The sequence below is a fragment of the Phoenix dactylifera genome, unplaced genomic scaffold (assembly GCF_009389715.1).
Source record: "Phoenix dactylifera cultivar Barhee BC4 unplaced genomic scaffold, palm_55x_up_171113_PBpolish2nd_filt_p 000334F, whole genome shotgun sequence".
Lineage (NCBI taxonomy): Eukaryota > Viridiplantae > Streptophyta > Magnoliopsida > Arecales > Arecaceae > Phoenix > Phoenix dactylifera.
Window position 1 is genome coordinate 443,184 of NW_024067797.1, and position 23,140 is coordinate 466,323.

At 36.7% G+C, this 23,140-nt stretch overlaps 1 protein-coding gene across 2 annotated transcripts; it reads right to left on the reverse strand.

Annotated features, from left to right (window-relative positions):
- Window positions 1-13,368: 13,368 nt before the first annotated feature.
- LOC103718466 (ubiquitin-conjugating enzyme E2 11-like) lies at window positions 13,369-20,093 on the reverse strand. Of its 2 annotated transcripts, XM_039118331.1 has the most exons (4): window positions 19,883-20,093; window positions 15,232-15,455; window positions 13,793-14,049; window positions 13,369-13,658 (listed from the first exon to the last, which is right to left on the reverse strand). In XM_039118331.1, exons 2-3 carry the CDS (start codon window positions 15,445-15,447, stop codon window positions 13,819-13,821), a joined length of 447 nt encoding a protein of 148 aa, XP_038974259.1. In that variant the 5' UTR covers window positions 15,448-15,455; window positions 19,883-20,093; the 3' UTR covers window positions 13,369-13,658; window positions 13,793-13,818. The 2 variants fall into 2 exon arrangements, with proteins under 2 accessions (XP_038974259.1, XP_038974258.1); XM_039118330.1 differs by having other exon boundaries at window positions 13,414-14,049.
- Window positions 20,094-23,140: the final 3,047 nt, after the last annotated feature.

The following is a 23,140-nucleotide window of genomic DNA, read 5'->3' on the forward strand; positions in this document are numbered from 1 at the left end:
ATTTTTCAACTTTGTATGAGACTTTTTTTTCTTTTACAACCGCTCTTATTACATCTCCCTTGAATTGAAACAATCCATGCCCGTAGATTCGTCTCTCTGTTTGTAGCATATATTTCAACATCTGCTGGTTAGGACTATTGCATCATAACCGTCGAATTTGATTAATCGATATAGTTATTTTTTTAGTACGGCCAATAAAATTTGTGCATACCAAGAGCTGCACATCAACAATATTGTAGAGTTGTATACACTACCTTTAACTTGGTTCCTTGGCCAAGTCAGGATTGTATTGTGACAATTAAGTAGAACTGTATAGTTACGAAGTGCATCTAGCATGGTTTTGTTGGTGATGTGAATCATGTATCACTCTCTCTTTGAGTAACAATGGCATCTCTCTAGAAGGCACATTCTACATGTAACTGGAGCACTTTAGTCTTACCATATTGAATTTGCATGATAAATCTATTTGTAGTGCACTACACAAAGATGATGATGCATTTGAGACAATAGATTTATTTATTTTTTTGTTTGCTACAATGAATGGTTTATATATTTTTAGTATGGATGCATCTAAAAGTCAAAAAAATCATAAGTCTCGGAGCACTCGGAGTGATCAGCTACATACGAGGCTACCCAATCCATGACTCACTAACCTTTTTATAAATTTGCCACCTACTTATTAGTATTTATAGAGGTTCATGCATTCTTGCTTTTGTTTTGTTTTGGTTTGCTACATATTAAGCTTGCTTACAATGCGTGATGGATTTTTTAAATGTTTGCACGATGCAAGGAGATATTCTTTTCCACGTATACCTAGATTATGTTGGACAAACACAAAAGGGATATGCGTTTCTACGGAATGGGAGCAATCAATGCACCCTTTTCTTTTCTTTTCTTTCCTTTTGTAGAATATGAAAAAAGAATGTAGAAGACAAAAAGGCAATATTATTATGCATGGTTCTAAAGTATATATTTTTTAATATACTTTAAAAAATACTGCCTATTAGGAGCTTGTTGTATATATTAATCTTATTTGCATTAATTAATTACCATAAATTTTAATGTCTATCAGGATGGTACTAAAGGAATATCGGTGGTATTCAGGGAACCTAATTAACAATAGAATGGCATTTACATAATTAAAATGCGGGAGAATGATCATGGCCTTGGAGTTGACCAGGAAGTGAAAATGGGAATGGTACAGATTATATATATGATTTTAATACAGTGTTCCATTATCGTGAATGCCTAATAGAAAGCTATCAAACTCACCATGGAAAAATAGTAAACACATATAGGACATAAACACCAAATGAAAGTACTCAACTTACTCTGTGATGTTCTACAAATAGATGTGTGTTTTTGGCTAGTGAGGATCCAGTGAACCTTCGCATCGCTTCGTAGAATAGACACAATACAGCGGAATATATAATATATATATACTAATTATCAACCCAAGATACTTGCATAGATCTCAATTTTAACAAATATTTTATGCATAAGATAATTATGCTGTCATATATATATATATATATTATATAAAACATAATATAATCTTTTTCTGGTTGATTTTTTTTGTGAGAATATCCCTTGACTAATAGTTGTATAACAATTATTGATGATCAGCATTATTCAAAACTTTACGATCAAGTAATTGGTGGATCGTAGTTGTCATCTTGTCGACCTTTAAATGTTTCCACTCCTAAGATCCGATTGTCCTCTTTAGAGTTACTACAATCTAGTGAACCTTATTTTCCGAATAATCTTTTAGTTTGACAACCTTACATGTCTTTCTAATGACATTCACATTCCATATTAAAGGTCATTTTTTTTATCACCATCAATAAATTAACTTATTACGGCACTCTTAACATGTTTTTACTCCATTAGAACCTAAATGGGAGTTCTTTCTCTTTGTTAGTATTTTTTTGGTTCCAAATAACTTTAGTAAATTATTCAATATGTACTTTTTTTGAAGGCTGGATTCACCACTAACATCTTTCACATGAAAGAAGGATTCACCTTCCATCGTGCGAATCCACTATTGGATCGCATAATGGTTGCTTCGAGATGTATGCAAACATATGAATGAAGAAGTTTGGAGTACTTCGAAATTTGCATGAGGCTTGATCCAATGGTCAACGTCAAACCACACCCATAGAGTCCTTAACAGTTTTTGCCCCTTGATGTATTAAGAGCCTTCCTTTTGGCAATAATTTTCTACAAGGCTAGTTGTCTGAAATTCATGCAATTGGCTCATATTGTAAATTTTGATAGGCTGAAAAGATTTTTCCTTCTTTTAATTTAAAATCACTCTTCTGTTCATTAGATGTGGGCAGGAGTATCCCCAAGGCGATAATTTCATGATCATCAATATGTGATGCGCTTGACCAAAAATAATAGGTTAGATAGACCTTATACAAATGTATTAAACTGCACCAAAAAGATTTACACAGCCACCATCTGGGTACAACATTAGCAAAAATGAAAATTAGTATATATAGCAACTATTATTCTTGGTTTATTAATATGTTATAGAAAATATTTTTCAAAGTAACCATGTAAAGTTATATGATTTTATCTAAGGGTTAAATTATTAACTCGCCATTGAGATTTGCAGCTAGGATAATGAAACCCACAGCCACTTCCTTATCACTTTGTGGGAGAATTATGTTCTTACCTATTTCCCAGATCGTACTTTAACTTTGACTTGATTTTTACCGCCCTCATCGAGTGAATCAACTTCCAAGGATACCCGCTTGAAGTTGTGTTGACTGTGGAATCTCCATAAATGCCTAAACTCTATGAAAATAAGATAATTCTACTAAATTATAGAAATTTTAATTCCACCAAACTATAGAATTAAACACTCCCATCAAAAATTTCCATTCCTGAATTCATGTTATTGGTGCAAATGAACCTCCCACCTAAAGATCCATTTTTTTTTTGTTATATAAAAATCTTCTCTTTTTTTTTTTGGTATAACGGCGGCTGACACACAATGAGCGTGGATGCGACTAGCAAAATCAGAAAACAAAAAACTATATAAAGGTCCTGGTACAACCTCACTATCCATTCATACAAAGTCTCCAGAGTAGTGAGCCATAAAAGTCCTTCAAGGATGATGATGTGAAGAAGATATAGTCACAAAGCATGCTGATGCACATAACCACCCAAAATCCCCTCCAAATTGATGGTTTGAAATAATCTAATTAAACCCCTTGGCAGCATTTCTACGTGCATGTTATTTTTCTTTTAGGAAAAAAAAAATATCGAAAAGCCTTTTTTTTCCCTTAATTTTCTAATAAGGCACAATGACCTTCATAAAATTAGAAATGAATGGTGAGGTTCCTTTACAATGCAATTGATTTCGGCGAAGGGATTTTTTTTTTTTTTTTGACATGAAAGGGAGGCAAAAACCAACCATGATTTATTGAGATAGATGGAAGTAGAGGATAAATCTCTTATGGGAAGGGAATATTTCTGAGGAAGGGAACATCTAAATGGCTTTTAGATTGTAAACTTCCAAGAATAATAACCAAGCATCAGGTTGGAACTTTCCCATCTTTTTTTTCTTCTCTTTTTCTTTGATCCTTTGGACTGTTTTTCTAACACTGACCGGCGGACCAAACTTAGCTGCCAAGATATCTTTGGATCACCGATAATGACCATATAGATTACTTAGTCAACTTAATTTTTATTTAATATTTTAGAGTTCTCCTACCTTTGTCATCATAGCTGTGAGGTTAATACTTTTCTTAGGCTTTGACCGTTCCTATTCGTCCCATCGATCCCACCCACTTCCGTATTAAAATTGATTGGTAGCCTACGACTCACTAAATTCCCCAAATTCCTCGCGGTTGCAACTCAAGGATGTGCTCGATTCTACCATGCAGCAATAAAAAATTGGTTGGAACCGTCAATATACGCGTCAAAGATATCAACCATCATGTCATGATAAATCCACAATGGCCCAGTCTAAAGTTAAACATGGAGCAAGAAGATTAGATCGACTCATTTTTGAATGGGAAGCAATCCAAAATTAATCTGGTCTAACCCAACTCAAGATTATTGTCATTAGGATTGGAAAATACGATCTGTTTCGAATATGAATTAGATTTGGATCCTTAAATTCTCAGTCCAAACCTAAATTGTCGCAAACTGATTCAAAACTACTATATTATATATTTCAAAATCCTTCTTGAACATATCTATATATATATAATAGTCTTTTTATCATGATATGAAATATCGGTAGCTTATAATGTTGACTATATTTTTTTAAAAAAAATCTTTTGGCCTCTTCTTTTTTGATGCACCACGATATAATAATCGCTCATATATCTCTAGTAGCTAGTCGTCTAGAAAATGCATCACGTGATCCACACATGATAAATTAAAAATAATTTTTATATTAAAATATTGTCGTTACTTAAGAAAAGAGAAAAAGAAAAAGATGAAGTTGCTGATTGAATATTGAGTCTGTCCTACCATCTTAACTTCTTCATTCGTTACTGTAATACTCTATCTATCACATTGCATTGTATTAGATAAATTATCCCCACCATTATCAATATCACCATCACCATCTGTTGGGGAAAAAATGGATTGCTCAAGACACATGGATATATCGTCGGCACGTGATGGCGAGCACGACAGTGGCAACCCTTAAGGCGCCCGACCAAGAGACGCCCGACCTCAGCGCGCCCGACCACAGAGCTTGCAGCCTTAATCTCGGTTAAGCTGAGCCCGATCGACCTCAAGCTCAAAGGAGATCCAGTCAAAGGACGAAGCAGACCCCTCCACTCCACTGAAAATCAAGTCCCCCTCCTCCTTATCCGGGGTCCAATCTCGCGATCTCCGCCCCAGCGACTATCAACGATTAAATGCGCACGATCTCAATGGACCTCCAGCCAGCCCAAAATCTCGGACCATCCACGGCAACTCATTAAGTCATACGATCACGTCCAATCATTACGGTAACTCATTAATTCACACAGTCACGTCACAGGTAACCCATACACCCCTCTTATAAAAAGGAGAGACTTCTTCCTTCTGGGGAGAGATCTTTTTTTTTCGTAACCTCTCTACTGGTTCCACCAAAAAAACCCCTCTGACTTAAGCATCGGAGGGTCGGCGCCAGAACTCCCGACCATCGGCTTCTTGCAGGTTCCCCGAAGAAAGCTGTCCACCGCCGCACCCCCTGCCGGAGCTCCTCCTTCTTAGTCCGCGGTTACCCCCGAGTCAAGTTTCCAGCAACACCATCCATGTCAAAACTAATCAAACTGGCAATCCAAACTTGCCTCCATCCAACAAATAAGGAAATAACCAAGCAGTTGGCGAGCTAGTGTAATTCTTTCCAGGCCGCCCATATGTACCGGGAGACGAATAGGGCGGCCGACTAGGTGGCCACCTATGCCGCTCAGCACACCGAGGAGATCCTTTGGACACGGGAGTTGGATGCTTCTTCACCCTTGAGCAGTTTTCTTTTTTTTAATTGTGCTGGTTATACTCATGCGAAATTAATGTGAGTTGCCGATGTACCAAAAAAAAAAAACGAACAAGCAAATAATCAAACAAGAAAATATCACCAGTAGCATCGCATTGGCCTGTCGCGCTTGCAACATTGCCACCTCACCCTGCAACAAAGGATATGAGCTCAATCTCATAGTTCTGGTGCTCCATAGGGTGCTGACCATATCCTCAGCCTGGCAAGCATGATATGAGGACAGTCATATAGCCATCGAGTTGATCGCAAACCAACTTAGATTGATGTCATTTTGCTAGAAAATCCATTTTTCCATTTATTGAATAAGGATCAAAACCCTACTTCCTTGGTGGCCTCTAATTTCTTGATGTTGGAGAGCGAAGGTGGAAGAAGAGACCCTAGCAAGCTAGAATCGAAATGAAGAAAAGGAAGAGCATAGATTATGGAAATAGAGAGATTATTTTTACCGTAATTTTTATTAAGGGATATTTTAGTCTTTGAATGAAGAGGTTGATGGACGCCAGTGTCATAGTACACCAAAAAATGAAGATCAGAAATTAAATTGTAACTTTTATAAACAAAGAAGGGTCATGCGAAAATGATAAAAATTGAGGCGGTCAAAAAGTATTTTTCATTGTAACCATGTGTGATTATTAATTTAATCCTATGTAAAATATATTTTCAATAACGTTTAGATGTGTTAACTATTATCTTATTGCATGACATGTTTCCAATATGATTAGATACCTGATATTATATGTTTACTATAACTAGTGTTTGAATTATTTTTGACTCGATTTGATCCAAAAAATCCGATAGACTGATAACATCAATTATAGAATTCATCCGATTCGATCTCTAAGAAAATCAGATTAAATTTGTAATTTTTTTTATTCAATGCGAATATGAAGTGAATTTGGATTGTGCCTATCCTCGATCCAGTCCCGAGATAGAGACAAAGCATATACGAAAATTGAAATGGCTGAAAAGGAGAGCCAACTATAGGCTAATAAATGTACCTTCTTTTTTTTTTTTTTTTTTGATGAAAAAAAGGGGAAGAGGGGGGAAGGGCAAGCCCACCCCGCATAGCAGCCCCACACTGGGCCCCCACCCCGCCAGGAGCATGTTCGATGCGGGCAGAATGACCGTTTGGTATAGGCCCAGCTCACCAGACCCCAGCCATATTTTACTCATACCCTCCCCACCCGTGGCCCCGGCTCAGTTACCCCACTGGGCCCTGGCACGAGTATCCCGTGTGAGTACGTCACACCTGGCACCACCCAGGCTACCAGCCGACCAGTAGCACTTCCAGACCCCGTGTCCAGGCGCGGGGCATCCGGTCCCCAGATTTAATCGACGCCCGTGCGTTTCGAACCTGGAACCACTTGGTTAGAAGCAAACGCCCCGTTCCAACTGGGCTACCATCTTGGTGGTAATGTACCTTCTTCTCGCAATAGCTTTTTAGACTTGGTTGATATGAATTGCGAGATGATGATAGCTTAGCTGAAAATGTGACTCAACGTGGAAAAATTGTAATAGTTGGGACAAAGAAAATAGCTTTGTTTTACGAGCATGGAAGACCCATAGATTTTTTTTTTTTCTTCTCTCTTATTTCAGAAGAGGGATGGGATTTCATCGAGAAAATGAAGGAAATATAAATTATCCTGGTAGGAGACAGGTAAAAGCAAAATCTATGCATGAAAAGATTCAATACGAAAGAAGAGGTGATTGAACTAAAAGGCAAAACCGTTCCCTAAAAGAACCAATATCTCCTAGGACCAGAAAATATAGATAGATGGCTGAGCCAATGAGCCATAAAAAATGGGATGCAAAGTAACTACTCTCCAAATCTTATTTTAAGTTACTCTTTGATTATTGTGTTTTATGTTTGAATGTATATATAGTTTTTCCTTAATAAACTAAATGTTTGGCTGAAATTAAGGGAAGGTTTGGTAAGCTGAAAGAAGAAAATTGAGAAGGAAATTAAGAAAGACATGTACTGCCGTCTTCAACGGCATGCCTATCCTTTAAAATAGGATATTGAATTCTAAACATATGATTTCGAGTATCCTGATCATTTGGAGACTTATTAATCTCAAACTTTCCAAGTGAGAAGGATTTTTCCTTGAACCATTTAGGGCATGTTCGGCTTCTTGGGAAACATCTTGGGAAGCTAAAGAATTTGTAAAATCCAAATTTTCTAACCTGTTTAGATGGTGCCGAGGCTATAATAAAATGGAAATAAATTTTCTAGATATGGCTAGATTTGTTTTCTTTTCTAAACAATTTTTCCTTTCCCATGGTTTTGTAAACAACCAACATATCTTTACTTATTCTCAATAAGTTTTCCTTTGAAGGGATATTCTACATATTTGCAGTATCACTGTATATTTCATAGGAAACCATGGAGGACAACATATGTTTTACTCCATGACCTCATTCAAAATCATGAGCGCTTTGGCTGCATTTGGTTCGCGATTAGAATCGGAATCGAAATATATTGAAATAAAAATAGAATGGCCATATTCCCTGATGCATTTGGTTTGTGATTGGAATCGAAATTGGATTGCAATCAAAAATTAATTAAATAGAGAGGCATTTTTGAAAAATTAATTAAATGGAGGAATATTTTTGAAAAATTATTTTTTTAGTAATATAGTCGGGATTGGATTTTGGAGGATTAGGACATTCTCATTCCAATGGGAATAAGATTGGAGGATTAGAGGATAGGGTTGGAGGATTAGGGCATACTCATTCCCTCCTAAAACGAAGTATTAGAGTCTAGCATATCTAACATATGGCTTCCAAAAGAAAGCGGACTTCAGTATGTACACATGCTAGGATCAAGTATAGATAAATTCACTAGATAACTTATAACAGCATCCAAACAGCCTTTTAATTCACTCCAAGGGTATGTTTGGTTCACGATTGGAATTGGAATATGAGTGGATTGAAATGGAAATTGGAGTAGCCATATTTTCTAATATACTTGGTTCTAGAATTGAAACCAAAATTGGAATGACGATTAGGGCATTTTTGGAATATCAATTAAATGAAAAGCTATTTTTGAAAAATTAATTTTTAAAACAAACATGACGAATTGAAATTTGAATAATGGCAAGAAAATAGGAGTTAGATTTTGGAGGATTGGAGCATTTCCATTCTCCCCTGGAATGGGAATGGAAATAGACCCCCTAGAATGAGAATGGAAATGGAACTTCCTCTAACCAAATAGCTCGAGTGAGAGCCATTGATTTCCATATTTTCATTTTAGAGGCCAACTCTCTCCAACCAAACATATTCTAATTGTAAATCCACACACAACTCCTAACTCTCTACAGAACCAACGGCTCGTAGATGGGAAAATAAAAGGCACTTCAGGTGCAACACCTAAGAGCAACAAGGATGTTTACTTCGAGTTCTTAAAGAAGTCGAAGGAGTTCGTTTCATTTTTTATTTGTAAATTTATGATATCTACACTCTAATATAAGTAAAAATACTGAATAAGATGATTTAGTTCTATCTCCACATAAGACTAACTAATAATGATGATAATATTTTGGACTATTGAATCGAGTTTTAAATTAAATTCCTTTATTTGATCAAAGTTATCTTAAGCTGGTCCTACAACAATCAAATTCAAGTCTCACCTACGAGTTTGGAGTGAACCACAATCCTGAATCATTTAGCTTAGGTCAAAATAGGTGAAGTCCATTGCGCAAATCCTGTTTGAATGTCCGAGGGCGGCCCAGGTGTGGCGGCTAGTTGGAGTTGATTGGTATTTCCTATAGATGTTGACCCCTGTCAGAGCTTTCTTTGCTCATCTGAAGGGTACCTTGCAATGACCCACAACTTTTGCCTGGAGCATTAGAACCGTCTATGTTGCTTACCATATTTGGCTGAATAGGAATGTTAGAGTTTTGAGGATAGAAGGTTGAATCTAAGGATTGTTGTTGACAAGGCGCTTCTCCATGCAACCGAGATCATTTAGACTCAGAACGTTGTAGAATTTGGGATTGCAAGGGATATATGGGTCTTCCATTTAGCTCTCTCAGCGATCCAGATGATTTTTATCTCCTAGGAGCCCCCATCCCTGAGCTTTCTTAAGGTAAACTTAGATGGTAGTGTGTTTGATGATGGAAGAAGAGGCGGTGCTGGTTTTGTGATTAGGAACCCTAACTCCAAATTTATGGTGGCCGGAGGTAGTCGAATCTACGACACTTCTGTCCATGGAGTTGAGCTAAGGGACGCTTCAAAACGCATCACCCATGCAAGGTTCACCTTGGGGGCAAATCACATTCATCTCGAAGAGGATTTAGCTACGGTGATTAAGTGAATCCAGGGCCAGTCTAGGGGCGACAAACACTTGCTAATATAGGATATTTGCTGGTTATTGAGGGATTGTGTTGCCTCCCGAGTTACCCATATATACTCGGAGGCTAATAGGGTAACTGATTGAGTTGCTTCATGTGATGACCCGTGTGGGCGTGTATTTAGTTTCATATTGGTTATTCACTGGATAAATTTTGGGTACTTATATAGGATCAAGAAACCTAAATAATACATTTTGGCTAGCCTTTTTGGGTGAGATGCTAGGTTGTAACAAATGGTATCACAACAGACTCAGCCTATGGCCTATGTGGATTAGAGGACACTGCAGCACGAGTATATTTGCGTTGACCATAAGTTGATCGTAGTGTTTGTGATTGGATTTGAATGGATTTGGATTCTTAGCCTAAGGAGGATGTCAAAGCTTAAATAGGGGAGTATGTGATGACCCATGCCGGGGTGTGTTTAATCTCATATTTGTTATTTGTTGGTTCGATCTTGAGTACTTATACAGGATCAGAAAACCTAAATAATACCTTTCGGCTAACCTTTTTAGGTGAGGTCATGAGTTGTGACATTTCATATGTAGCCAGCACTCCGGTGTCTTCATGTAAACAGTTATGAGACTTCCCCTCCCCCCCCCCCCCCGTATTCTCTTTTCTGACTTTCTTAGATGTATGCATACTGGAATTGTATGATTTATCTAGTTTATCAAAAAAAGATAAAAGCTCTTGGTTGGTTGTAATATTAGAAGCATGTGAAGTACAGTAAGGTATTAATCCACAACATTAAGATCCAAACAAGCTTAGGAAAATGCTCTGATGAAGAGACTGTGTGCACTAAGTTCATCAGACATGCGTCGGGATGGTTTTTACCAACGCATAAAAGCGTCGCTAATGCCCAATTTTATTGTAGTGCTATTGCTGGCTTGGCAAATTCAAATATCCTCCATGCATCACACTATTTCCAGTGAGTGACCTCCAAGTCCCCCTTACCACCTGAGGATAGGAATTTTTAACATGATCCATAGTGATCGACCAGTGAACCCCATGGTTTCAGCTGAAGAAGACTCCACATCCACTCCAAAGGCTGCACTTGGGATCAGCAGGGTCAGGGACAGTGGAACCTTATCCTAGGGTTCCAACGAGGTCAAATCCTCACAAGTCAAATCCACGGATTTCTATGGTATGGAATTAAGTTGGGTTTACCGTAACAGCCGCCAGTATTATCCATTTCCATGCAACGAGAACAAATGGGTCCTTGGAGTAAGTTTGAACAACCATCACTCACCGCCGGCTTCTCACGACTAGTTTTAGTAAAAGTGTAAAACCCCACAAGCCAGGCCACACGTTTCTTTCAAATCCCATGTACCGTTACAAGTTCTCTATTTCCACTTCGTTAGCATATGCTTTACGTTACTACACATCCTAGAAATAACATCAAGTAAAATAAACCCAACCTTTTAAAACACTTCAAGACTGCAGCCATTCATTAAACGATAGACATGTCAAAAGACTAGTGTGGCTAAGCATGTGGAGAGAGACATCCATGCTTCGGAATATTCGGACTATGATGAGTGATGGTACAGTCTTTCAGGCTAAGCGTGTGCTCGGAAGGGCTAATAGAACCGCAAACTGGATAGGGCCAGAAAGTGAAGCTGCCTACAGCACTCCGAGATTTGTTGTTTTTGATTTTTATTGAGTGTATCCATAAACTATATAAACCATCTGTTTTAGAAAGAAAAAAAAATGACGACTAGTGTGCCTATGAAGCTCATACCTCAGCCTCTGAGTCCATAGAAGCTATGCTAAAGGTGTGTTCTAGTGGGAGATCCATTCAGTTTTCTTTTGGGTTGCCGAAGGTGATTCATATGGTTCATGCCCTTCTAATGTTTTGCTAATGGAATCAACTGCAAGCATGTTTTTGAGTTCTAGCACTTTTGCCTTCTATAGTGTTAAAGAGTTAAAGATGGAAAAAGAACCCTTCCACTAGGTATCAACCATGCATGTTGCCAGTCTCGGTGCCCAATGTGCAGCACTATTTTGAGTCCCTGTCACCAGGAAAATCCTAGGTATGCCTTTTTCCTTCAATATTGTAAGATGCTTTGCTCCACCAATGGTTGAAGTCTGTTTAGGTAGGGATCTTTTTACCACACACTCAATTAACCACATGAGAAGAAGAAGCAACTTCTGTGGTGGGATGGCCTTACAAGTGAAGCATGTGTACAGAAAGACCACTAGAGCAGCGAATTGAGTGGCCTCGTATGTGGCCAACCACTCCAGGGATACTCTTTAGATTGGGGAGAGAGAGTTGTCTGGTGCACTTCGGGACTTGTTATTTTTTTGACTTTTTTGGCTGTATCCATACTCGTGTTGTATGATACATCTGGTTTAGCCAAAAAAAAAAAAAAAGAAGAAGCGACTAGGATCGAAGCATCTTTTCCTTCTCTTTTAGAGAAAGCAGGTCACCTAGTCAGGCAAGTAATTAGGTTGCAGAAACATGGGAAGCCTTAATACTCCTGCCACAAGCCCATAAATCCAGTCATATCTCATGGTCACATCCTCACTAGCTTCTTATACTTATTATTGGTCGAAGTTATACATTGATTCTTAGCTAACCAAGAAAACGAGGGGGGGAAATTATTGTAACTCAAGCAAATTTATGTAATATGTAGAGATGGATGACTATGTTGGCCCAAGAAACTTCTGTAACAATAGATGCCTCGAAGCATTTCCAAAAAAATTAAGTGATACTTCGATTAAATCAAATTCATAAAATCACAACAAAGTCCAGATTACAAGCACGAGAAATTGGAATACCAAGAGAGTGCCATTAATGAATGCTACGAGTCACTTGATAAGAATAAATGCCCTGATTATCTCCAATGACTTATCGGCTGTGAAGGGATTAGACTTCCACATATTTGTTTGTGACAACATTGGCTTCCCCTCATGCATGACTAAAAGAAATCTCTGCCATTAACACAATGGCAGAAGAACTGATGCCGCATATAATCTCATTAATGGTGGAGATGGAGATTCGTAAGTGATTTGTTTGTTTTTTTTTTTTTTTTTTTGAAAATTTCATATAAATATATTTGGCACTCAAAACATCTAATTAGTTATAGTTAAATAACCAACAAAAGCAAAACATGTCAGTGATTAATAATGATGGAGTCATGTTCATAGATGCCTTAGGAGCATATTCCAGCATTTGCAATCATGGTATTTGGTAAATAATGCATAATTTGCAAACAACTTGAGCACCACACGAGATTGCACCTTGAATTCAATTTCCAACATACTGATCAATGGATCTTGCGCATGGATATTACGACACAATTCAGATGGAAATTTAAGTTGGCATTCCCAACATTCAGAACAGTGAAACATCCCACTACTCTTACCAGTGTTTAAAACCATATCATTAACCATGTTTTTACTAAAGCTATAACAAAGAAAGTTTGCTTGTAACATTCCTTGGGATCAATTTTAGCACTGCGATAGTAACCTGTGGTTTCCCGTAAAGATTACTAGCATAAGACCGAGATCGAGCAGAATTTTATCTCTTAAATTAACCTATTAGCACATTAATAATTCATCCGACCATTGTCATATTATTCGATGCAGGAGCTAAACAGGTCCTAAGGTATCATAATTAGGTTTTCCTAGCCAGCAAACAGATACATGACACCATCTTCAGGAAAATAATTAGCAATCAGGCAGCACCATCAAATATTCCAGTGCCCATGCTTAACAAGGCCTTTTAATTTTATAAATTCAGAGTTTGGATGCAGAGAAACCTGCCTCACGTGTTGATAGTTCCACGGAGGACTCAAAACCTACCACAAAGTACCATAACATTAGGCTCCATCCAACGTCAATATATAAAACCAAGCATGCTATGACATTTTAAACTAGCACTAGCACTTAGTCTGGTTTTAGACTTTTAGTCCTTGGAAACAAAAAGTTCTACCTGCTGCGTTTGCAAGCAGCAAGCCATCAGCCCATGGCATACTTCTGAGTCCATGCTCTGGCTGTCTCCTCGTAACGGGATCTCTGATTCTTGTAAATATGGGCAATCTCAGGGACAAGAGGGTCGTCTGGGTTCGGGTCAGTGAGAAGAGAGCAGATGGAAAGGAGAACCTTTGAAATGGTCAGAGCAGGGCTCCACTGTTCCTTGAGGATGTCGAGGCATATGCTGCCATTGGAGTTGATGTTTGGGTGGTAAACCTGCTCAGATAGATGAAGGCCCATCATCCATATTTGTGAAAGCAGTTCATATTTCTTCAGATAACAGGAAGCAGATTTCAGTGATCAATCAGCATACATGTTGCTAATTATACAAATAATACAAATGGAAGAATTCTTTGAAGGCACAAATTTATTAGCCTGATGTAGATATGTTGTATCGGTAGGAACAAAAGATGTAGTGACTGACTTGCAAGTTTTTTTAGTACAAGAGCATAATCATCTATACGATTAAGAAAATATAAGCCACGACAGCAAATCAGCAATTTGAATGTTCTAAAGTGGAATGAGGCCATCATTTATACATTTTGGCAAAAAGAATTAATTCCTAAAATACATTATAATATTCAAGGGTGGACCAAGAAAATTCTTGGCTAAAACCTAGTAACAAGGAAAATCAAGATCATCCATGTCATACTAGAGTAGTTCAAAGACGAACAATATTTAAAAGCATGCAGATCTAATCAGCTCCATGCTCCCTTGGAAAATCACCTCAAAGATATAATACTACATTAAACATTTAAAGGCCGTCTTCAGAAAATCCTGTTTTATGAACTATTTTTAATCTAGTAGGAAAAAGGAACTTTGTACAACCCAAACTGAATGCTCTGTTCTCTCAGACATGGAAGAGCTCAAAAAAGTATATGAAACTCTTGTTACAACAGAGATCCAAAATTAGACCCAAGATGCAAGGCATGTAGTTCTGTATAATATGCTAGCAGAAGTAAATACCTAAAATGTGAAATATGAAAAGGGAAGCATGCCTCTAGAGCATTAGCAAGGTAAGCCTCCAGCACATTATTTACTTTTATCATTTTATTTGGTAACTACCTGTATGCAGAGCATAAGATTCCAATAAAAACTATCTTAAATAATAAAATTCAACCACCGCCAACAAGTTCTAAAACTAAATTAACTTATTAAGAAAAAAGTCTTTAATAATTTTGAATTTCACTATTTGATATAATAAAAATTAGTACCAACGCCACCTCTATCCCATGCCAGTAGTTTCCTGAATCAGAAAGCTAGCAATATAGTTTGCACTTCTATAATCTACTGAGATTCCGAGGGAAAGCACATGTACAAATAATATCTGGAATCAAGCATCATCTTTAGAAACAAAAAATGTTATGGAAAATCAAAAATGATATGAGGTTTTCTTACCTTAGTCTGAAAGTTGACCTTTGGAGGCTTAAATGGATAGTCAGGTGGGAAATGAATCATAACAAAGAACACTCCTCCAGCATAGGGGCTCTCTGCAGGACCCATGATTGTTGCTTGCCAGTGGAACAGATCCTCCCCAGCAGGCCCTGCACTGCATGATGTTGGAGGATCTCTTTGCAGATCCTGAAGCTCCTTCTGAATACGTTTGTTAGCCATAATGCCTCCTAATTCAAATATAGGGAATAACAACAATAAGAAATAACTTTCGAGGTTATAACTACAGGGATAAAACTGCAAACATACACAGAATTCCCAGTTCCAGTATATGACTCCAAGAACAATGCTAGCTAGAATAACACCACTCTCATACAGAAAAGATACACAGTGGAGATGCGACTGTCATGTCGCTATTCCTGGCATCCTGTAAGATATTGGGTACTGGTTGCCAGTGAAGGACAAAATGAAAAGTTGTGCATCAACCATGCAAGTTTTCTGTAAGAGATTTCTGTCTTAATGAAGCATTTCCAATGATGTCACAGTGAGTAAACACACATGTTGCACATCAGAAATAAACCACATCCAAAAGAAACCATGACTGAAGCCAATGAACAATGAATTAGATCAGACTGTGTCTAAATAGAATATATAATCAATTCATAACTAAAAGTGATAAGTGTATTTTTTTCTTTAAAAGAAAGTGTTGATATTAAACAGAAGCTCTGCCATACAAATTTTCTACTGATACTTGGGAGAAGTTCACAAGATATACAGCATAGGCGACCCGTAATTGTTAACCAGTCTCTAAGGATGACTGAATAGTTAACAATTTCCCTTCACGATAAATCTAAATAAAAGAATCAAATAAATAAATAAATACAATCATAAAAAGGAGGAAAGGGGGGAAAATGAATGATGGTAGACTGTAGATTGCCAAAACTTTATCAATTTTGAAACAAGGAAACTTCACTAGATTTACTTAAGGACAGTCAGCCACATATGATGAACACATCAACTAAACCATATAGAATGTCCTAAGATAGCAATAATTATTTCACAGACTACAATCATTTGTCATGTCCAGAATTAACATGCATTCTCCCCTTAATTCAAGTGAGGAAGAGCCTCAGTGCCCCACCAATAACCAGCCATAATAATTTCGTATAAAGAAGAAAGACCCCCAGGGTAACCACATAACTTCCCTGATCTACCCTAACTTAAAATATGGACCAATATGCCAAATCAGTTATTATGGCACACTAAATGGAACCATTCAAACAAGCATAAATCAATGATTTTATACATATTAACAACTCCTGAAAGCAGTAAGATTCACAAAAACTCCACAGGAACTGAATATCAGCAAATTCCCCCAATTATTCACTTTGGCTTGCCCTTCTCTGTCCAATTTAACCTCTGAAAATTGGTTTTATAGACGATTTAATTAGACTGCCTCATAAGGGAAGAGCAAGGCACCAACAAGGGTCTTGAAGTTGAAGCATTAGAAACCTTTACCTAGTTGTCTTCTTCAGCATAAAGCTAATATGGTGGCCTTGTGGAGGTACATGTATTGTGCCTTTCAAAATGCAGACCACCCTACTCATCAATCATTTGAGGTCAGCCCAATACACAATGGGTTGCAGAATTACAATCAATGTAATAACTTGAAGCCAGACCCTATAAGAAGACAGGCCTAAATCACGGACCTGAATGAACTTCTAAATGTTGCTATCTAATGCTGTTAAGAAATCAGCCCTGATGATATATATGGGATGCATATAGTAAAATATGGGTGATCAAAAAATTTAATGCAAAGGAAATAACTAAACTAATATGTTCATGCTGCTGAACTGCTGAGATCAGATATTCTGGTGGTAAAAAAATAAAAACTCTAACCATAAAATATTCAAAGATAAGCCCAAGATAAAGACTACACCACAGTAAACAGAGGCCATAGCGGTGTAACCCTGATGGATGTTAGAAATGAAGTTTGATCTGATTCATGTGCAATCTTAGAGCTCTTCTCTCAGCTGCTAGCTTGAAACATGCTCAGATCATTGTCAGATCTGATAAACACCAATAATAATGCTGTTGTTTGTCAGCAAGAAAGTAACAAAATTAATGAAAGAGGAAGAGAAAGAGACAAAGATACCATAAGAAAAAGGAGAACAATCTAAGAAATCAGAAGAACAAGAGGAAGTTTACTACTTTAGTTAGGACTAGAACCTAAACAAGCAGGCCAATAGAGCCTGATAATAGGCTTGAGGCCCTGTTTGGAATTGCTATTGGAAGTAGAACTTCAAGCAGTAGAATTTTTAACAAAAAGTTGTTCGTTGTTTAATAACTACATTTCTAGAGTGTAGTGAAACTTATACATCTGTTTGGTAACTAAATTGAAAATGTACTTTTAGTATGACGAAATTAACAATAAAGGGGACTACATAGTATTTTATATTATAGTATAATATAAATATAATATAGTAATATATTATTACATAGTATAATATTATTATAATGTAATATATTATTATAATGTAATATATTATTATAATATTATGTAATATAATATTATAATAATATTATGTGATTATAATATAATATAATGTAATGTAATTATGTGATTTGTTCAGTGATTTGTTTATGGGCATTTTGTTCCCTACAAAATTTTAATTAAATGAAAAATAACTTCCCAACATCAGCCAAGTAGAGCTATTGGAGAACCAAAAGGCACTTCTCTCTCTCTCTCTCTCTCTCTCTCTCTCTCTCTCTCTCTCTCTCTCTTAACAAACACCACCTATTCCCTGAAAGTACTTTCTACCTTCCAAAAAACACTTTCCAGCCCTCAAAAGATGTTCCCAATCAGGGCCAAAGTGATTATAACTTCTAACCTACTAACACCATCTAATGAGGAAATAGCATAAGACCAAGCAACACCTAAAACCCTGGCCATATTTTTGAATAGTAAAGGCCAGACATAACACCCCCTTTTAATGGCCTTCTGCTGCTCCTAACTGCACCACCTAGCCAAGACCTCTCTGATGCACTAGTAATTTTAGCACCTCTTCACTAATCTGCAGATCCTCTCAAGTCATGAGTTAGGCTTAGGGTTTTGATAGTCAAGTAATGGTTTAAGTTTTATGTAGGCAAACAGATGGATCCCAAGCTCATCTACCAGGTCATATTAGGAGATTCTGAAGGTCTTGATAAGCATTAGGGTTTTCTAGGCAGAAGTTAATGAGGGTTTCAAGCTTGAAAAACAAATGATGATGGGTTTGGAATCAAACAACAGCTGTACTGACATGGAAAACAAACCACCTGCTGATAACAGATCCATACTTAGCTGCAATGGATGGAGTGATGTGAGCAACAGACCAGCTTGCTGATCGAAGATCTGTACTTAGTTGTAGACTAGTCACGATTAGTAAGCTGAGGACTCTATAAAGAGCTGAGTATTGAGATAGACATGTTTATAGACAATTAAGAGATTGATTTGAGCATCAGAAAGGCCCTATAGGGGCTGCTTGAAGAGCAGATCAAGCCAGTATAATCAAATCTGAGCTAAGTTGGACCAGAAACCCTTATTCAGACTGGTGGCTGCTTCCGATAGTTGAGGCTATATACATGTAGAACTTAAAGCAGATTTACGCCGGTTGGGTGCAGAAAAGAGAAAAAGAATAGAAAATATTCTAAGAAGGGGAGGAAGAAAGAAGACTTGCTCCAGACTCCCCATCTTCATAAAGCCCCTAAGTTGGTTCAAACTTGAAATTAATTTCCAAGGAATCAAAACATTAAAGAAAGTAATATGTAGCCTCTTCATAACAAATACAAAGGTCAACTCATCCCAACAACTTTGTCAATATTCATCCAACATCTTTAATATGTCCCGAAATCATGGCAGACTCCATGAGGACTACTACAGCTAATTGATATGACCTGAATATGTGGTGGACTCTACAAGTCCTACTGCAGCATATTGACATGCCCTATCTCCCTTGGCAACCATGACATTCAATATGAACCTGCTAGCATGGTCACTTTATAGTCCAATTTCATGATATAGTCACCTGCAATAAGACCTGTATTACACCTACTATTAACGACAAAATGCAATTTCCCCAGTTGCTTGGAACGGAAGATCTAGTCATCGAGCCTCTGTTGGTTTTGATTCAACTGACACTGACATATTTTAAGCCATCAATCGACATCCATTTTCTACATGCTAAGCCTGCTGCCCTTTACTTCATTATCATCCCACCCATCTTTCTTCAAAATTCTGAAGAACTAGAAGTTCTTAGCACAGATAAAAGCACAGAATCCCAATACGCTATTAAGGACACCCACTTATAACCAAAAGCTGATCATGCTTGAGTAAATCTTTTCAATTCCATCACAACAATAATTACAAAGAAGGAACAGGCAAAAGAATCCCAAATCGCTATACCCAGTACTCATAATAATATATCACCAAAATACATATATATTTGCATCAAAAATAGCCGAATCTAACTTAGTCACGAAATACATATAGATTTAAGCAGAAAAAAAGTCTGAATAATATATAACACGAAGAGTTGGACATCTGGAATCAAAAGCCGACCCGAATCACAAAATCGACCGCTTAAATCGAAGATCGAAGGAGATGAGATTTGCTTACAGATGAGAAAAATCCAATCGAAACGAGCTCTAATGGCGCTCGGAGCGAAGCCTCGATCTCTTGGAGAGGAGAGGGAGAAGGAGAAGGACAAGGAAATGAGACTCAGAGGGAAAGATTATATCGCAGGGGCCGCGGATCCGGTCACCTCCCCGGCAAGGTCATCGGATCCAGAGAGGAGCTGCTCCTTCAGCTGGCGATAACGGCCAGTAATTGTCCGTTTGTTAAATAGATTTTATAAGGGGGACAAATATCAACGTGGCAAATGTTTATTGGCTTTGTATGCTGTGTCTAAGCAGCGTCGTCTCGGCCGGTTTTCGAAGTTTCCAGTGACCTAAGACCCAAACCGCGTTCTTTTCGTTGACCAGAATAAGTGCTCGCCTTGGTAGGCTGCGTGTGGTGTCGTTTCTATTTTATTTTTATTTAGAAATAAATTTTATTTTTCAGGTTTTTTATGTCAATATATATATATATATATATATATATATATATATATTTTAATACTAAAGTGACAGGCTAAACGAAAGTTAAAAGCATTAAAATGAGCAAATATTAAAAACTTGTTTGGTTTGTATAAAAAAATTTTCTAACTATAATATGTTTTTTGAAAAGATGTTTCCTAAAAAAAATAATGACTGAAAATATAGTTTTAGCATGTTTGGTTGATTATGGAAAAGTGGTATATTCTAGAGTGGTATTTTGTTAAGTATCTACTTTTCTAAGAAAGTTTTATAAAATATCTATTATATCCTCAATAAAGAGAAAGACTTTACTTATAGATATTGATGGTTTAAAGATAATTTTAGAAAAACATAACCCTAATTTCCAATCAGAGAGAAAGTAGCTTTTCCATATCTCCCATTAGTTTTGATTTTCTATAAAATATGAAAATTTTATTCTTATAGAAATTCTACTTTTCCATCTCTTTTTTTAAAAAATTTTAATCAAATAAAAGGTATTTCTTTGTTTTTCCGTTGACCACACTTTTTCTCTTTTTTTCACGATCCAAACGAGTCTCAAGAGAGTAGGAAGTGGGAGTAAGGAACAACCAGTGACAATGCCATGGGGACATGTTTGATCAGAGTGATAGATGCCATCAATGGATCGATGCCACCACTTCCAAAAGAATGAACTTATGGACAGACGAACGATGATAAAAGACAATGAATGAATGAATACAAAGAATGAAAGAATGGATGAACAAAGGTGGAAGATGGATGCTAGAAATGAATGAACGAACGAATGGAAGAAATGGCGGAACTGAGAAGGACGCCGATGAGATAATGGAGGAAGCCATCGGAGAGATGAGTGGCGATGAAGAGGAGGAAGGCAAAGGACTTGAGGAGGTGGAAGGATAGAGCCGAGAACGATAGGCTGGGTGGAAGGGATAGGAGAGGGATGAAAATCTATTTTGAAAAAAAAAGAAATAGAAAATTTTTCACTTCCACTTTTTTCAAAAATAATAAAAATTATTTAAAAAACTAAAAAAAAATAACCAAATATATTTGTTGCATCAGATTTTATATTTTTATTTTTGAATAAAAAAAGATAAAAAAAACTATACCAAACAAGGTTTGTTTTATCTAATAATAATGCATGTATGGGAAAAGAGAAGGAAAGAGTTGGGAGCTTTCCGATATTCAGTCAGACGCAAAAATTGCAGCAGGTTCCACGTAAATTGTTTTGTTTCAAGAAGCTACCTCTTGTCTGCTCCCGAACAGCTTATCTGGGATTTGAGGTATAAATCCTGTTGTGAATTATTGCATCTATTTAGATATTGATATACTTTAATAGATATATGCACCCTGTTTACACATATACATTTTTTGCTACCTGGAACTCGCATAGCCAATGCATGCATATAGTGTATTCATGGATAGATACAAGTTATCCAAATATAAAAGCATAAAATTATGTATGTGTTTATAAGGATTAAGGAATTTATCCAAAACTATTCATGAAATAAATGTATTATACTATGTCTACTTCACGATAATTGAAGGATACTTATCATATATATATCCCATATAATATTTGGCCACATGTTGAATGACTAAGTCTTTTGATGAAACGTTAAATGATTAATTATGAATTGAATTTAGTTGGCTTGCCTGACAATTTGACGTAACCTAAGTTAGCTCACTGAAAAAAAAAGAATCTATGGGCAGGATGATAGAAGATTGTATTTTATATTGAGACGCGTATACGATTCATTAGCCACCTAATTGGAAGAAAGCCAACTACTTTTTGGCCTCATCCATGAGGTCTCCTGTTCAGCTACCATTTTGCTGAGCTTATCTTTACTTTTTGGCATCATCCATGAGGTCTCCTGTTCAGCTACCATTCTACTGAGCTTATCTTTATTTTGATGCTACTTCATGGTAGGACTGCAGGCTGCAACGAGAGAAATCTAGAAATTTCTCAATTGAGTCGGATCAGATATAACTAGAGATGTGCATGAGTCAGATCAGATTGATTTAGAGATACATTTGGAACCAAACTGATTTAAATCGGTTTTCTAAATTCGAAATTGAAACCAAATCGACTATCGAGAAAAATTGCCTGGAATTGGCTTGAGAAATTCAATTTAGTTTAGTTCAATTTATGGAATTGATGTTCAGTAGCTCGAGCTAAATCTAGAAATAAAAATTCTATTTTATATAAGGTTGATGTTCAATAAATTGAACCAAACGGACTGGGCTAAGTTCATACATAAAAATTTTATTTTATATTTTAAAAAAATAAAAAATTAAAAAATATATATAAAAAGGGAGAGGTAAGCTCAAGACTTTTTCAAACCGGTACTAAATTGAATTTTAAAAAATCAATATAAATTAAACCAAAGAGGTTATAAGCCCTGGTTGGGTTCGGATTTGGCTTGTTTTTTGTGCATCCCTATATAGTAAGTACCCTTTTGTTTGCTATACTGCATTTGATTGTCTCTACTCAAACAAATTCCCACTGGATCCATCATCTACTACTCACCATTCAAGTGGTTCCTTCTTAATTACCACTTTTAATTTTAATAAAAAGTGACTAGAGGATCAACTCTTCCACCCTAGCATGAAGAATGGAGGAAAAGAAAAAAATATAGCCCCACAATAAAAAAAACTAAAGAAAAGAAAAAGGAAAAGTTACATATTCACGCAAGTACACCTCATTGTTCCTAATAAGCAAGTGGCACCAAAGAAGCCTTTTTAGATGGCAGTAACCTAGTCAATGCCAAAGCCTACCCATGATATATATATATATATATATATA

Coding starts and splice junctions, on each gene's coding strand:
- LOC103718466 (XM_039118331.1), bottom strand. CDS start 15,447: ATGGCTAACAAACGTATTCAGAAGGAGCTTCAGGATCTGCAAAGAGAT. Junction 14,050..15,231: donor AGGTCAACTTTCAGACTAAG/GTAAGAAAACCT, acceptor CTATCTGAGCAG/GTTTACCACCCAAACATCAA.